Source organism: Bos grunniens, chromosome 11 (genome assembly GCF_055505025.1).
Source record: "Bos grunniens cultivar Pamir isolate PY7600 chromosome 11, Bosgru_T2T1.0, whole genome shotgun sequence".
In the NCBI taxonomy this organism is placed as follows: Eukaryota; Metazoa; Chordata; class Mammalia; order Artiodactyla; family Bovidae; genus Bos; species Bos grunniens.
Window position 1 is genome coordinate 105,774,579 of NC_141175.1, and position 16,893 is coordinate 105,791,471.

The 16,893-nt window shown below is 43.3% G+C and overlaps 1 protein-coding gene across 12 annotated transcripts in view; it reads right to left on the bottom strand.

The window, feature by feature from the left end:
• Positions 1–16,893, bottom strand: part of NPHP1 (nephrocystin 1) — a 64,573-nt gene that overhangs the window by 29,278 nt on the left and 18,402 nt on the right. For 4 of the 12 annotated variants that reach the window (XR_015137434.1, XM_086328282.1, XM_086328274.1 and 1 more), the window contains 6 exons: positions 16,680–16,781; positions 13,516–13,616; positions 13,148–13,190; positions 11,953–12,040; positions 10,065–10,159; positions 9,844–9,972 (listed from right to left, as the gene is read on the bottom strand). Coding sequence is in view for 9 of the 12 variants with exons in the window: in XM_086328274.1 (XP_086184400.1) it covers positions 9,844–9,972; positions 10,065–10,159; positions 11,953–12,040; positions 13,148–13,190; positions 13,516–13,616; positions 16,680–16,781 (558 nt within the window). In the remaining 3 variants the exon portion in view is untranslated. The remainder of the gene's footprint in view (positions 1–9,843; positions 9,973–10,064; positions 10,160–11,952; positions 12,041–13,147; positions 13,191–13,515; positions 13,617–16,679; positions 16,782–16,893) is intronic. The other 8 variants (XR_015137435.1, XM_086328275.1, XM_086328279.1 and 5 more) reach the window with 3 other exon arrangements.

Sequence of the window (16,893 nt, forward strand, 5' to 3'; positions counted from 1 at the left end):
TTATGTTGTCATGTATAAGAACAGCGAGAGAGCAAAAAGTATGGAACCAGATGGTAGAAGGCGGTTCATCTCTTCTTGAACACTGGTGCCACCTAGTGGTTCCTCATGGCAGTGGTTTTGTGCGGTTCCCTCGTGCTGTGAGAGAGAGGTATACTCTTAGCTGCGGTGTGTGTGCTTGTGTCTGACTCTGCAGCCCCGTGGACTGGGGCCCACCAGGCTCCTCTGTCCATGGGATTTCCTGGCAAGAATACTGGAGTGGGTGGCCATGCCCTCCTCCAGGGGATCTTCCCAACCCAGGGATTGAACCCAGTCCTCCTGCATTTCCTGTATTGCGGGCAGATTATTTACCGGTGAGCCACAGGGAAAGCCCCACCAACAGAGGAATGGATAAAGAAGATGTGATACATATAGAAAACAGAATATTACTCAACCATCATAAAAGAGTGAAATAATGCCATTTGCCACAGCACGAAGGACCTACAGAGTGTCACACTGAGTGAAGTGAGTCAGACAGGAGGAGAAACGTTGTATGCCATCCATCCTATGTGGGATCTGAAAAGACTCACACAAATGAACTTACAAAACAGAAACAGACCCACAGACTTCGAGAACGAGCTATGGCTGCTGGGGGGAAGGGCGGGGGAGGGGATAGTTAGGGAGCTTGGAATGGACGTGTGCACACTGCTGTGTTTAGAATGGGTCACCGACAAGGACCTGCTGTACAGCACAGGGAGCTCTGCTCAGTGTCATACGGCAGCCCGGATGGGAAGGGGGTCTGGGGGAGAATGGACGCATGTCTGTGTATGGCTGAGTCCTTTCGCTGTTCACCTAAAACTATTCACAGCATTGTGTGTTAATTGGCTATACCCCAACACAAAATTTAAAAGTTATTTTTTTTAAAATAAGTATACTCAGCGGGGACCAAGATAAACCCAAGAACTCCTCCACACCTGGGCTGCTATCAGTGCTCTCTGCCTCAGGGCAGGTCCCCGCCATCCACCCAGACGTGGGAGTCAGAGATCCAGCTTCACGCCTGACGCCCCATGCTCCCACACGCCCCACACTCAGCCCATGACCCACCAAGCCTCCTGAATGTCCCTCAAGCCACAGCCCTCGTCTCCACGTCTCTCATCAAGTCGCTGTCATCTCCCTCCTCTGGTGATCTCACGATGTTGCGTGGATTGGTGTAAGTGCTTTGTTGTTGTGTTGTTCAGTCACTCTTTGCGACCCCATGGTCTGCAGCACGCCAGCCTTCCCTGTCCATCACTATCTCCCAGAGTTTGCTCAGATTCATGTCCATCGAGTCGGTGATGCTATCTAACCATCTCATCCTCTGCCGTCCCCTTCTTTTGCCTTCAATCTTTCCCAGCATCACGTTTTTTCCAATGAGTCGGCTCTTTGCACTAGGTGGCCAAAGTATTGGAGCCTCAGCATCAGTCCCTCCAATGAACACCCAGGACTGATGTCCTTTAGGATGGACTGGTTGGATCTCCTTGCAGTCCAAGGGACTCTCAACAGTCTTCTCCAACACCACAGTTCAAAAGCATCAGTTCTTTGGTGCTCAGCTTTCTTTATAGTCCAACTCTCACATCCATACACGACTACTGGAAAAACCATAGCTTTGACTAAACAGACCTTTATCAGCAAAGTGATGCCTCTGTTTTTCAATATGCTATCTAGGTTTGTCATAGGCTTTCTTCCAAGGAGCAAGCGTCTTAATTTCATGACTGCAGTCACTGTCTGCAGTGATTTTGGAGCCCAAGAAAATGAGATCTGCCACTGCTTCCACTTTTTCTCCTTCTACTTGCCATGAAATGAGGGGACCAGATGCCATGATCTTAGTTGTTTAAATGCTGAGTTTTAAGCCAGCTTTTTCACCCTCCTCTTTCACCTCCATCAAGAGTTCTTTAGCTCCTCTTCACTTTCTACCTTTAGAGTGGTATCATGTGTATATCTGAGGTTGTTGATATTTCTCCTGGCAATCTTGATTCCAACCTGTTAGTCGACCAGCCCAGCCTTTCTCATGATGTACTCTGCATATAAGTTAAATAAGCAGGGTGACAATATACAACCTGGACATACTCCTTTCCCAATTTGGAACCAGTCTGCTGTTCCATGTCTGGTTCTAACTGTTGCTTGTTGACCGCACACAGGATTCTCAGGAGAGGTAAGGTGGTCTGGTACTCCCATCTCTTTAACAATTTTCCACAGTTTGTTGTGATCCACACAATCAAAGGCTTTAGCATAGTCAATGAAGCAGATGTTTTTCTGGAATTCCCTTGCTTTCTCTATGATCCAATGAATGTTGGAAATTTGATCTGTGGTTCCTCTGCCTTCTCTAAGTCCAGCTTGTACATCTGGAAGTTCTTGATTCATGTACTGCTGAAGCCTACCTTGAAGGACTTTGAGCATAACCTTGCTAGCACATGAAATGAGCACAATTCTGCGGTAGTCTGAACATTCTTCAGCGTTGCCCTTCTTTGGGAATGGAATGAAAACTGACCTTTTCCAGTCCTGTGGCCACTGCTGAGTTTTCCAAATGTGCTGGCATACTGAGTGCAACACTTTAACAGCATCATCTTTTAGGATTTGAAATGGCTCAGCTGGAATTTCATCACCTTCCACTAGCTTAGCACTTAACTTCACGCTCCAGGATGTCTAGCTTTAAGTGCTTTACTTATACTAACTTACCTAGTCTTCACATTGACCCTAAGGAAGGTACACCAGAGAGAGCAAGGTAGGGTCATTTGGTCGGCATCCCACATTCAGCTGGTGGAGCCTGGGTTTAATTCCAGGCGGAATGGCTCCAGATTTCAGATTTCATTTTCTTGGAGGCGTGGACACTTGCTGCCTTTTGACCACCACATCGTGACACAGCTTCCAAATGGTCTACTGGGGTCCCTCTGACCACCCCTCCAATCCATCTCCAGTGGGTAGCCAGAAATCACCCTCAGATGTACATCTAAGTCATGTCACTCTCTTTCCTGTTTTTAGGACAAAGACAAAAGCTTGCGGCTTACAATAAGCTCTTACACAGCGTGCCCCACCTCGCCCCACCCTGCACTTCCTCTGCTCAGCCACGCCCGTGCCCCTCCCCACACCTTTCCTCTCAAGGCCCTGCCTGTGCTCCTGTTCAGTCAGGAACACACTGCCGTCTCCTTATGGTCTATTCACCCCTCAGATCTCATGGCAAGCCTCACCCCCTCGAGAGTTTAGATTATGGAAGTGAGAATTCTTTTCTAGTGTGACAAACTTCCCTCTAAGCAATGCTTTTCTTAACTCATTGATTATTTAGAAATCAGTTGCATAATTTCCAAGGATTTTTTTCCTGTTCTCTTTCTGGTTTTGGTTTCTAATTCAATTCCATGTGATCAAAACCCTACACTGCACGATTTCAAAATCTGTTCAGGACCAACTGTTTTGGTGAATGTTCCACATTCACTAAAAAGAATGCAAGTGGGGGGTGAAGTGTTTTACAAATGTTAATTAGATCCAGTTTGTTCACGGTGTTATTCTGTTCTTTCATAATCTTACTAATCTTTTCTCTGTTCTACAGTATTGTAGAGAGAAGTATTAAAGTCTGTAATTATAAGTATGGCTTTGCCCATTTCTCCCTTCAGTTCGATCCATTTCTACTGCATGTCTTTTGAAGCTCTGATGCTCTGATGCTGGGTGTATACACATTGAGGACTGTTACATCTTCTTGCTGAATGGTCCATCCTATCGTGTAATGTACCCCTTTATTCCCAATAATGTTCCTTGTTCCGAAGTATACTTTGTCTGATATTAATATCTTTTGAATGGTGTATCTTTCTCTACTCTTCAACTTTTAACCTGCCTGTATTATTATGTTTAGGGTGGTCTTTTAGTCTATAGTTGGATCTCTTTCACTCTGGTTTTCATTTGCATTTCACAGATGACTCATTATGTGCTCAGTATCTTTTTATATGCCTGTTGGCCTGTCATATTTTCTTTTTTTAAGTGCCTGCTCAAGTCTTTTGTCAATTAAAAAAAAAAAAAAAAAACCTAAGCTATCTTCTTATTTCTTGGGTATCTTTGAATCGTTACTGACCGTAGTGGATAGTGTTCAGTACTTTACATTAAGTATGATGATACTAGCTTTGCTTTAGTTTTCTCTTGTTGCCCTTCAACTCGCATGACCTTTATATCTACTACTGTGGGCAAGAATCCCTTAGAAGAAATGGAGTAGTCCCCATAGTCAAGAAAAGAGTCCAAAATGCAGTACTTGGATGCAATCTCAAAAATAACAGAATGATATTTGTTCGTTTCCAAGGCAAACCATTCAATATCACAGTAATCCAAGTCTATGCCCCAACCAGTAACGCTGAAGAAACTGAAGTTGAACAGTTCTATGAAGACCTACAAGACCTTTTAGAACTAACACCCAAACAAGATATCCTTTTCATTATAGGGGACTGGAATGCAAAAGTAGGAAGTCAAGAAACACCTGGAGTAACAGGCAAATTTGGCCTTAGAGAACAGAATGAAGCAGGGCAAAGGCTAATAGAGTTTTGCCAAGAGAACGCACTGGTCATAGCAAACACCCTCTTCCAACAACACAAGAAAAATCTCTACACATGGACATCACCAGGTGGTCAACACCGAAATCAGATTGATTATATTCTTTGCAGCTGAAGATGGAGAAGCTCTATACAGTCAGCAAAAACAAGACCAGGAGCTGACTGCGGCTTATATCATGAACTCCTTATTGCCAAATTCAGAATTAAATTGAAGAAAGTAGGAAAAACCACTAGGCCATTCAGGTATGACCTAAATCAAATCCCTTATGATTATACAGTGGAAGTGACAGATTCAAGGGATTAGATCTGATAGACAGAGTGACTGAAGAACTATGGAATGAGGTTCGTGACACTGTACAGGAGGCAGGGATCAAGACCATCCCCAAGAAGAAGAAATGCAAAAAGGCAAAATGGTTGTCTCAGGAGGCATTACAAATAGCTGAGAAAAGAAAAGAAATGAAATACAAAGGAGAAAAGGAAAGATACACCCATTTGAATGCAAAGTTCCAAAGAATAGCAAAGAGAGATGAGAAAGCCTTCCTCAGTGATCAATGCAAAGCAATAGAGGAAAACAATAGAATGGGAAAGACTAGAGATCTCTTCAAGAAAATTAGAGATAACAAGGGAACATTTCATGCAAAGATGGGCTCAATAAAGGTCAGAAATGGTATGGACCTAACAGAAGCAGAAGATATTAAGAAGAGGTGGCAAGAATACACAGGAGAACTATAAAAAAAAAATCTTTATGACCCAGATAACCATAATGGTGTGATCACTCAACTAGAACCAGACATCCTGGAATGCAATGTTAAGTGGCCTTAGGAAGCATCACTGTAAACAAAGCTAGTGGAGGAGATGGAATTCCAGTTGAGCTATTTCAAATCTAAAAGATGATGCTGTGAAAGTGTTGCACTCAATATGCCAACACATTTGGAAAACTCAGCAGTGGCTGCAGGACTGGAAAAGGTCAGTTTTCATTCCAATCCCAAAGAAAGGCAATGCCAAAGAATGTTCAAACTATCACACAATTGCACTCATTTCACACGCTAGCAAAGTAATGCTCAAAATTCTCCAAGCCAGGCTTCAACAGGACATGAACCGTGAATTTCCACGTATTCAAGCTGGATTTAGAAAAGGCAGAGGAGCCAGAAATCAAATTGCCAACATCTGTTGGATCATGGAAAAAGCAAGAGAGTTCCAGAAAAATATTTACTTCTGCTTTATTGACTATGTCAAAGCCTGTGATTGTGTGGACAACAAACTGTGGAAAATTCTTAAAGAGATGGGAATACCAGACCACCTGACCTGCCTCCTGAAAAATCTGTATGCAGGTCAAAAAGCAACAGTTAGAACTGGACATAGAACAACAGACTGGTTCCAAATCTGTATTTGGAAATGCTGTATATTGTCACCCTGCTTATTTAACTTACATGCAGAGTACATCATGAGAAACGCTGGACTGGAAGAAGCACAAGCTGGAATCAAGACTACCAGGAGAAATATCAATAACCTCAGATACGCAGATGACACCACTCTTATGGCAGAAAATGAAGAAGAACTAAAGAACATCTTGATGAAAGTTAAAGAGGACAGTGAAAAAGTTGGCTTAAAGCTCAACATTCAGAAAACGAAGATCATGGCATCTGGTCCCATCACTTCATGGCCAGTAGATTGGGAAACAGTGGAAACATGAGACACCTTATTTTCTTGGGCTCCAAAATCACTGCAGATGGTGACTGTAGCTATGAAATTAAAAGACCCTTGCTCCTTCGAATAAAAGCTATGACAAAGCTAGACAGCATATTAAAAAGCAGAGACATTACTTTGCCAACAAAGGTCCGTCTAGTCAAGGTTATGGTTTTTCCAGTAGTCATGTATGGATGTGAGATTTGGATTATAAAGAAGGCTTAGTGCCAAAGAATTGATGCTTTTGAACTGTGGTGTTGGAGAAGACTCTTGAGAGTCCCTTGGACTGCAAGGAGATCCAACCAGTCCATTCTAAAGGAAATCAGTCCTGAATATTCATTGACAGGAGTGATGTTGAAGCTGAAACTCCAATACTTTGGCCACCTGATGTGAAGAACTGAGTCATTTGAAAAGACCTTGATGCTGGGAAAGATTGAAGGTGGGAGGATAAGGGGACGACAGAGGATAAGATGGTTGGATGGCACCACTGACTCAATGGACATGAGTTTGAGGAAGCTCTGGGAATTGGTGATGAAAAGGGAGGCCTGGTGTGCTGCAGTCCATGGGGTCGCAAAGAGTCGGACACAACTGAGCAACTGAACTGAATTGTTGCCCTTTACCAACGTGAAGTTCCCTTCTGTTCTTAATTTGATGAGAACTTTTTAAAGAATCGTAAATGGGTGTTAATGTTTGTCAAATGCTTTTTCCGCGTCTATTGAATGATCACATTTTTTTTTCTTCTTTAGTTATGTTAATATGGCAAATTACAATGATCTATTCTTGGCTACACAGGAGGGTACCTTTGAATTCCTGGAATAATCCCAATTAATCATGATACATTGTCCTTTTTTATGTTCCCAGGTGGTGCAGTGGTTAGGAATCCTCCTGCCATTGCAGGAGGTGCAAGAGACACATGTTCGATCCCTGGGCTGGGGAGCTCCCCTGGAGTAGGGGAGCCATTCCAGTATTCTTGCCTGGAAAATCCCATGGACAGAAAAGCCTGGCAGGTACAGTCCTTGGGGTCGCTAAGAGTCTCACATGACTGAGGACACACATGCGCCTGTACTTCAAGGGAGAGCTGCGTGCTAACAGTGCTAACCAATGTCAACAGAGGAGCAGGTAAGTTAACAGTAGTATAGATTTGAGCTGGATAATCATCAATCAGGTTCAATTCACTCACATTTTGTTTAGGATTTTAGTTCATTATATTCGTGAGGAGTACTGGTCTTGTAATTTTTCTCTTTTGTAATGTGCTGTCTTATTTTGGTAGCATGTTTTTCCTGGCCTCCTGAAACACGACGGGAAGCATTCCCTCTTCATCTGTTCTCTGGAAGGGTTTGTGTACTAGTGGTATTATTTCTTCCTTAAATGTTCAGCGGAAACCACCAGTGAAACCATCTGGGTTCTGGAGCTTCCTCAACTGGAACAGCTTTCATTTCAGGTTTAATATCTTTAACAGGGGTTATTCAAATTGTTCTAGTTCTTCTTAGGCCAGTTTCATTAAGTCGTGGTTTTTGAAGAATTCCTCTGTTTAGTGATTTTATCAAATCTATTGCCCTGAAATTATTTATAATATCGCCCTTCTCTTCTTTCAGGCTTCCCAGGTAGCACTGGTGGTAAAGAACCCACTTGCCAATGCAGGAGACACAAGGGACATGGGTCTGATCCCTGGGTGGGTAAGATCCCCTGGAGGAGGGCATGGCAACCTGCTTCAGTGTTCTTGCCTGGAGAATCCCATGGACAGAAGGGTCTGGCGGGCTGCAGCCCATGAGCTGGCCACGCCGTGCTCCTTTAACACTGTAAGACTTCTCACTGCCCCTCCTCACCACCTCACCTCCAGGGTGGGACACACAGTTCTGAGGGCCTTCACCAGCTGTGGAGCCCTTTGCCTTGCAAAGCAATAAAAGCTACTCTTTTCTACTTCACCCAAAACTCTGTCTCCATGTTTCTGTTGGGCACTAGTGAACAGAGGCTGAGTTTTGGCAACAATCATTTGTTTTCTTTCTTTCTCTCTTTTTAAAATTTATTTTTTAAAATTATTTTACTTATTTTTGGCCCCACTAAGGCATGTGGGATCCTGGCTCCCCAACTAGAGATCAAACCTCTGCCCCCCCACATTGGAAGGTGAAGCCTTAACCAATGGCCCACCAGGGAAGTCTCTCTTTCTAAAACGTCTTGATCAGTCTCACTAGGCATCTCTCAATTTTATTAATCTTGTTAAAGAATAAACTTTGCCTTTTCTGACTTTCTCTTTTGCTTTCTATTTCATTCGTTTCTTCTCTTTACTAGCTCCTCCATTCTACTTTCTTCAGGTTTCACTCACTCTTCTTTTCTAGACTCTTGAGTTCCAGCTTAGATCACTGATTTAAAATCTTTCTTCTTGCCTAGTATATTCAGTCATAAATTTCCATCTCAGCACTGTTTTAGCTGTATCTCCTAAACAAATCAATTAACTAAGAGTCATTCAAATTCTTTGGTTGGTAGTGGGTGGAAAATACTCTCTTAGGAATGAGAGAGGAAGGGGTGGAAAAGGACGCAAGGCAACTCTGCCAGGTGATGGCCGTGCCCCGCAGGTTGACGGGAATGTCGGTTACACAGGTGTGTACACCTGTCAGAAACGCAATGCTCGCCCTCCCTGCTGGTCCAGTGGTTAAGAATCCACCTGCCACTACAGGGGACACAACTTTGATCCCTGCTGCAGGAAGACTCTACGTGCTGCAGAGCAGCTGAGCCAGAGGGCCACAACCACGGAGCCCTTGGGCTCTAGAGCCCACGCTCTGCAACAGGAGAAGCCGCTGCAAGGAGAAGCCTGCGCACCGCAGCTGGAGAGCAGCCCCCGCTCCCACAGCTAGAGAAAGCCCACGCAGCAACGAAGGCCCAGCACAGCCATAAATGAATCAGCGTTTTAAAACGCAATACTCTATACTCAAAACCTGAAGTGTACATAGTACTAGGAGGCAGGCATCAGTACCTTTTTGTAAGCGAAAAACCTATGGCTCACGCGAGCTAACTGTGATATATAAATGTCATACATTTAGCCAGTGAGAGAGTCTGGAGTTAATAAACCTGTATCATCAGAACCCTTGCTGTTTGCATGCTACCATACAATATCTGGGGCTTCCCCGGTAGCTCAGATGATAAAGAATCCACCTACAGTGCAGGAGACCTGGGTCTGATTCCTGAGTTGGGAAGATCCCCTGGAGAAAGCAATGGCAACCCACTCTAATATTCTTGCCTGGGAAATCCCAAGGACAGAGGAGCCTGGCAGGCTACAGTCCCTGAAGTCGCAAAGAGTTAGACACAGCTGAGCGACTAACACTAACACAATACATTATTTTATCTAGATACTTATACACACACAGAGAGATTGAGAGAGAGAGAAAGAGACAGACAGATCCTATGCAGCATGCGTTTAATAGGTGGTTGGGAGGGAGGGGGGTTTGGAGGAGAATGGGTACATGTATATGCATGGCTGAGTCCTTTCTCTGTTCATCTGAAACCATCACAACATTGTTAATCAGCTATATTCCACTACAAAATGTTTTTGGTGTTTAAAAAAAATTAAATTAAAAAAATGCATGTGGCGGGAACTAGTTGGACTCCCCAGCAAGCTCACCTCACTGCCGTCAAACAGACAGAGGCGCACGTGTCTGCTCAGAACTTGGATGCTCACCCCTGGAAGAGGAATCATCTTGCAGCTCCAGAGAGTCAGAATCAAGGAGACACGGCTCGGTCTTGACCTGATCTGCAAGAACAATCAGTTACGAGGAAGGTCTGCTTGTATGACTTATGAGACAAATTCACTTTCTGAGCACCTTAAAGAGTAACCATACTTACAGAGCCGGTTTTTGCATCCCACATCAGATCTCTGAAGGCCAGTTGGGAAGGTGTGAGCTCTGGCTGTAAGAAGTAACTTGCTCGGAATTGATTCCCTGCAAAAATAATTTTTCCTTTATATTCTTACAAAGAATGAACGAAATTCAAAACCCCAAATCCATGATGTTACGGTTCACACTTAGGAAACAGACGTCGAAAATACCATGCATACTGTTTGCTAGAAACTTGCTTCCTAAGACAGACATACCAACAGAGATAAGAACAACAGGAGGAAACGAAAAGATGGAAGCACATAAGAGCTGATCTTAAGCAGCTTTAGGAAAGACCTTAAAGACTCTCAGGCTGGTAACATGCCCCCTAATGAAGATGACCCATTCAAATATTTTTGTAAAATGCAGAAAATATGTAACCACTTTTTGGACATTCTAGAAAAAGTGTATCATCATTAATTTTACTTCTTTACATAAAAGTATTTTAATGCTGTTTTTCCATAATTTAGTCATGAATACTTATTACAAAATCTATTCCACAGAGAGTCCCTTAACAGCAAGGAGATCAAACCAGTCCATCCTAAAGGAAATCAACCCTGAATATTCATTGGAAGAACTGATGCTGAAGCTGAATCCCCAGTACATTGGCCAACTGACACGAAGAGCTGATTCACTGAAAAAGACCCTGATGCTGGGAAAGATTGAAGGCAAGAGGAGGGAGTGACAGAGGATGAGATGGTTGGATAGCATTACCCACCGACTCAATGGAAATAAATCTGAGCAAATTCCAGGAGATAGTGAAGGACAGGAGAGCCTTGGCATGCTGTAGTCCAGGGGGTTGCAAAGAGTCAGACATGACTTAGTAGCCAAACAACAACAACAAATCTGCTAGGAACTGGAAACACAAACAAGAATCAGAGAAATACATCCCCTGCCCCCATGAGCTTACAGCTCAGTGGGCGAAAATAATTAAGAAAAATAAGGAGACAAAAGACTAAATAAAATAATTATAAGCTGACTTAGACCTATAAAGGGTGCTGACATGGACGAGAGCGGGAGAACCTACAAGGAAGGTGTCTCTGGGAAGGTGGCGTTTTATCCTGAGACAGAAGCATGAGAAGGAGGTGGGTGTTTAGGGGTTGCTGAGAAGAGCCTCCCAACAGAGGAGCCTCAAAGCAGTCCCTACATAGATAACAACTCAGAGAATCCAGGTGAGCCTCTCTCCAAAATCGCTGCTCTTTAAAATGAGCTAAGACTCCAAACTCCCGATGCGGGGAGTCTGCATTCAATCCCTGGTCAGGGAACTAGACCCTGCATGCTGCTACTTGAACGTCTCACGTGTCGAAACGAAAAAGATCTTGCATGTTGTAATGAAGATCAAAGATCCTGTATGCTGCAACTAAGACATGGTACAGCCAAATAAATGAATAAATATTAAAAATAAAATAAAATGAGCTTATGAACAAATGGTGCCAAGTACAGGGCAATCCAAGAACGAATAAGAAAACAGAAACAGTGAGGAGAGAGAACTCTTGGGAAAAGTCTTGATGTGAAGAAAAGCAGAGAAAGGGAGGCCTCAGCTGGCGTGTGACAGGGCTGAGCGGGGCTGGTGCTAGGACTACTATGAGGCAACCAGCCGGCGGGGCAGGGGACAGCAGCACAGGAAAGGGGTGGAAGCCGAGAGCCCTGCTCCCGAAATAAATGAAAGTGGGCTTGGCGTCTGACAGGATCAGGGCTCCCTCCTCCTGTCACAGGCAAGACGAGGGGCAAGATGAGCGTCCAAGAGACGTGAGATCCAACATCTTTATCAACAACCTTCTCTGGCTGTGCCAGCAAAGTTAGATGTAAACCATGACGGCTTCACTGAAAGTCTATGCTGGCTGATGGGCACCTGGTACCTTCCTCCAGGAGCTGGAAGAGCGTGGAAGGCCTGAACCCGGCAGGAATCGCTCCCATCGCGGTCAGCACGTCGACGGTGTTTATCTGCTGAAGAGAGTAAAACAAAATTAACTTGCTTGCTTTTGTTCAGGTTTTCTCACCTCTAGAATACTCTCTTTATCACTATAGCAACTACAACTCCCCAAACAAAAATACAAATGTCCAGACTTTAATGGAAGAATACAGCAGTTTAGCCCCCAATTATGAGAAGATGCTATCGCTGATACCTGGCCTTTCCCAAGGATGGCCTTTCCCAAGCCCCATGCAGCTCTCCAGGCACCGAGCTCTGCACTTTAGACCGGCTGCTTCTGTGTGGTCCCTGTCAAAACGGCCTGTCCTGCCCCACCAGGGAGTGTGCCATGTCACAGATGAGCTGACACCATGAACCGACGTGCACTGAAGACTGAATGGCTTTGCATGTGTGTGTGTAACATACACAGACGTGCACGTGCACCCATGTCCATAAACAATAAATGAGGTAAAAATCCCACAAAGGATGCATTTACTAAACGGTTAGTGGTGATTACTTACGGAAGGAGTGGAGTTTCATTTCATTATGTAACTTTTTAAATGATAGGATTATGGGTAGTTTCTTACTTTTTTGAGCTTTTTGGAATTTTTACATGTTACAAAACTAAAATTTAACAATTGTCTTTACCCAAATGACAGAAAATTCAAGCAGACTCAAAGTGAGACATTTCCAAGCCCTCAAATCTACTCTTCTGAACAGAAAAGACCTAATGGGAAATGTGACTCGGAGTACAGACTTACTAAACCAGAGGTACGTTTTAATGTCCTGTGCATTCCAGGCCCTGTACCCGCTTAAGACCCAATGCTTTCATTTAAAGTTGTTTTGAATCTGAACTCTAATCAGAACTATTAGGTAACAAAATGAGACATTATTAATAAGATGAAGTGAAAAGGGCAAGTGTTAGTCGCTCGGTTGTGTCTGACTCTTTATCACCCTATGGACTGTAGCCCACCAGGCTCCTCCATCCACGGGATTCTCCAGGCAAGAATACTGGAGTGGGTTGCCATGCCCTTCTCCAGAGGATCATCCCAACCCAGGGATAGAACACATGTCTCCTACATTGCAGGCAGATTACCACTGAGCCACAGGAAAGCCCCATTATTAATAAGACAGGAGATACCAACCTCTGAGATGGCCTTCCGTACAGCACTCCAGTGAGAATCAGTTCTAGGGAGACAGGGTAGCTAGGTGAGTGCTCGGCAAGTTTATGCGTGTTCACTCAATCAGAGAACTTCATTAATCAAAGAACAGGGTACATCATTGTACCTTCTGACAATCTAACACTGCCTACATGAAACTAAGAATAATGTCACCTGCTAAAAGCAACCACAAAGGTAAAGCTGTGATGACCTTTAAGCAGATGGTGATGAGAAAAGCCCCCAGACCATAAGTTGTCTCCATTTCAAGAAATTCTTCCAGTATTTATAACAGTAAAGATGAACAAATACAACATTTCCTGAACCTACTTTTAGGTCCCCTCGCACCAACTTACCTTTGCTTGACTTCGGCTCCGTCCACTGTTCCATCCCCTACCTCTGTATCTTCTTCACTGCCTTCTTCACCGGATTCTTGACCTCCTTCTTTATTATAGGGCTGAAAAATAATATGAAGTGCCTTTTACCTAATGGGAAAATCAACCAATAAATGTACTTTCAGAAAGATGTGAGTGTAGGTAGGGGTTTAGTATATGACAGACATATCAAAAATCAGTGGATAAAAGCTCAAATAACGATGTCATTATTCAAAAAAAGTACAAGGATAAAGGTAGAGAACAAGTTTAATCAACATAAGTGCCAGATGGAACTGACTCAAATGTAAAAAAAGAAGAAAAGATATAAATAAAAGAACTACAGAAGTGTTAGAAGAAAATAATCTTGAGATGGGGGAATCCTTTCCACTCATGATAGCAAAACCAAAACTCATAAATGGAACACTGACAGATTTAACTACCTAAAAGTAAATCTGGTTGAAAGTCAACAAAGACAATATCTGCCTCAAGTTTCCAAGGCTTAATATCCTTATTATTAAGATAATACAAAAACTCTTCCATAGCAATACAGTTTTCAAAAACCCCTTTGAAAAATGAGTTAAAAAGGCAATTTTCAAAGAATAAATAGAAATAGAAATAAATAAAGCAAATGAAATGACACTCAACCTCACTAGCAATACAATAAATGCAAGCAAAAAACAACAATGAGCCCCTCTTTTTTTGGTCATCACTTTGGCAAAAGACTGGTGCCAACCATCAGTGGCAAGTGTGCAGACAGACAAACATTCTCAGCTGCTGGGCACGGGAGTCCAAGTAAGAATAACTCTCCTAATTTGCAAAATGGCAAACTCGACCAAAATACCAAGGCTCATGCCTTTCAGCAGCAATGAGCATCTAGGAATTTATTTAAGGGGAATAATGGGACAAGGTTGTGTGCAAACTGATCACAACGCAGGTTCTTCTTTTCCAAGAGTCCCTGATTATAGCAATGAATCAAGCTAAAAGGGGCTTCCCAGGTGGCTCAGTGGTAAAGAATCCTCCTGCCAATGCAGGGGAGACGTGGGTTCGATCCCTGGGTAGGCAAGATCCCCTGGAGAAGGAAATGGCAACCCACTCCAGTATCCTTGCCTTGGGAAAGCCCACAGATGGGGAGCTTGATAAGTTACAGTCCATGGAGTTGCAAAGATTCGGACATAACTGAGCACGCACGCAACCTAAGAAAACTACATTTTCCAAGCCCTCCTCACAGCTAGGTGTTGTCAAGAAACTGAATGCTGGTCCAGGAGATATAATTGGAAGCTTTTTGTGTAACTTCCAGGAAACCTTCTATACAAGACTGCAGCTCTTGCCTTTCGACTTCTTCCTCACTTTTCTTCTCTCTCTGCTTGGAATTGTTAAAAGATATAGCTGCCAACCTAAAGAGATGACAACCCTAGGGAGAGCTGATGGCACCTAACCACAGAGTAAAATATTGCTTTTGCTGTTGTTTAATCGCTGTCATGTCAAGAGTGTTTTGCTACGCTATGGACTGTAGCCCACCCAGCTCCTCTGTCCATGGGATTTTCCAGGTAAGAAAATCCCATGGACAGAGTGAGTGGCCATTTCCTTCTCCAGGGAGTCTTCCCGACCCAGGGATCGAACCTGTGTCTCCTGCATTGGCAGGGGGATTCTTTACCACTAGGCCACCAGGGAAGCCCCAAGTAAAATATGAGGTAGGGCCTTGCCATGCCTTGACTGCCCATCTCCACACTTTCTCCACACGCAAGAGAAATGTGCGTCTACCTTATTTGGGACACGATTTCAGAGATCTTTAGCTCGTAATGGAAGTTAACCCAAGCTCCCATGAATGTCACTTCTAGGTATGGATTGCTGCTGCTGCTTTGCTCAGTTGCGTCTAACTCTTTGCGACCTCATGAAGGAGGCTGCCAGGCTCCTCTGTCCAAGCAATTTTAAAATTGCTTTTTAAATTTTATTTACTGCTTGATTCATTGATTGACTGAATTTTGGCTGTGCTGTATCTTCATTGTGAGCGGGGGTTAATCTCTACTTGCAGTGTGTGGGCTTCTCACTGGTGGGTTCTCTCGTTGCAGAGTACGGACACTCAGTAAGTTCGGTTTTCAGGTTCATGAGTGTGGGTTAAGTAGTTGTGGTATACTTTACATATAAGTTATATATAACTGAAATATAAGTTGAGGCTTAGCTTGAACCTGCATCCCCTGCATTGGTAGGCTGACTCTTAACCGCTGGACCACCAGGGAAGTCCCCAAAGTGGGGCAGTCTTGCGGGACTGCGCCCTTATCTTGTGGGGTCTATGCTAAGTCCAGGAGTTAGTGCTAGAATTGAACTGCACTGTTGGACACCTGGTCGGCTTCAAAGAAACAGTGTGAAAAACAACATGTATTTGGTGTCAAAAAAACCCCTCACACAGCTAGTGTCAGAAGTGGTATGAGGAAAAACAAGATGTCTCAGCGTGGTTACTAGAAAATTTTAAATTACATTTGTGGTTTGCATTATACTTCTACTGAACAGCACTGATCTATATATACTGGACAGCAAATGACCATGCCATATTATGAAATATGAAAGAACTGGGCAATCAACATGCTTATATACTATGTTCACGTCTTAGTAAAGGATCATGTATTTGTGGAAGGTAAGACAAAGTTAACTGCAGTTTTCTTTCACAACAAAAAATAAATGTCTATTAATTTTTATGATCAACACGAACCCACAGAGCATCTTCACCGTGCGACGACATTCTAGAGCTCACCTGCATGAGAGCAGAACACTATAATCACTGTTTAGTCACTAAGTCATGTCCGACTCTTGGTGACCCCATGGACTGTAGCCCGCCAGGCTCCTCTGTCCATGGGGTTTCCCAGGCAAGGACACTGGAGTGAGTTGCCATTTCCTTCTTTAAGGAATCTTCCCAACCCAAGGATCAAACCCGTGTCTTCTGCATTGGCAGGCAGATTCTTTTACCACTGAGTCACCAGGGAAGCCCCAAATTTTTCTCATGCTCTAATCCTCTAAAATTGAAGCAAATTGTATATCTTAAGTCATTTACTAGCCAATTGATCAAAGAATACAACTTAGTGTTTTGTTATAAATGAAAAAAAAAAAAGTCTTAAAGGAGAAAAAGGAAAGAATAAACAAAAAAGACTAACCTCCAAGTAGGTTTTAGGAATAAGGCCTTCGTTTCCTTTGGTGTTCTTAGCCATCCACCAACCATCAGAGTTTTTTTTGATTATACAGAGAATTTCCCCTTTCTTAAGGCAAAATAAAAGTAAAAATGTTTTAATTAGAATTTACCCCTAAGCTCAGAATTATCAACATTAAAACTATTTGTATTTTCAAAACCAGAGGAACATCTACTCTTTT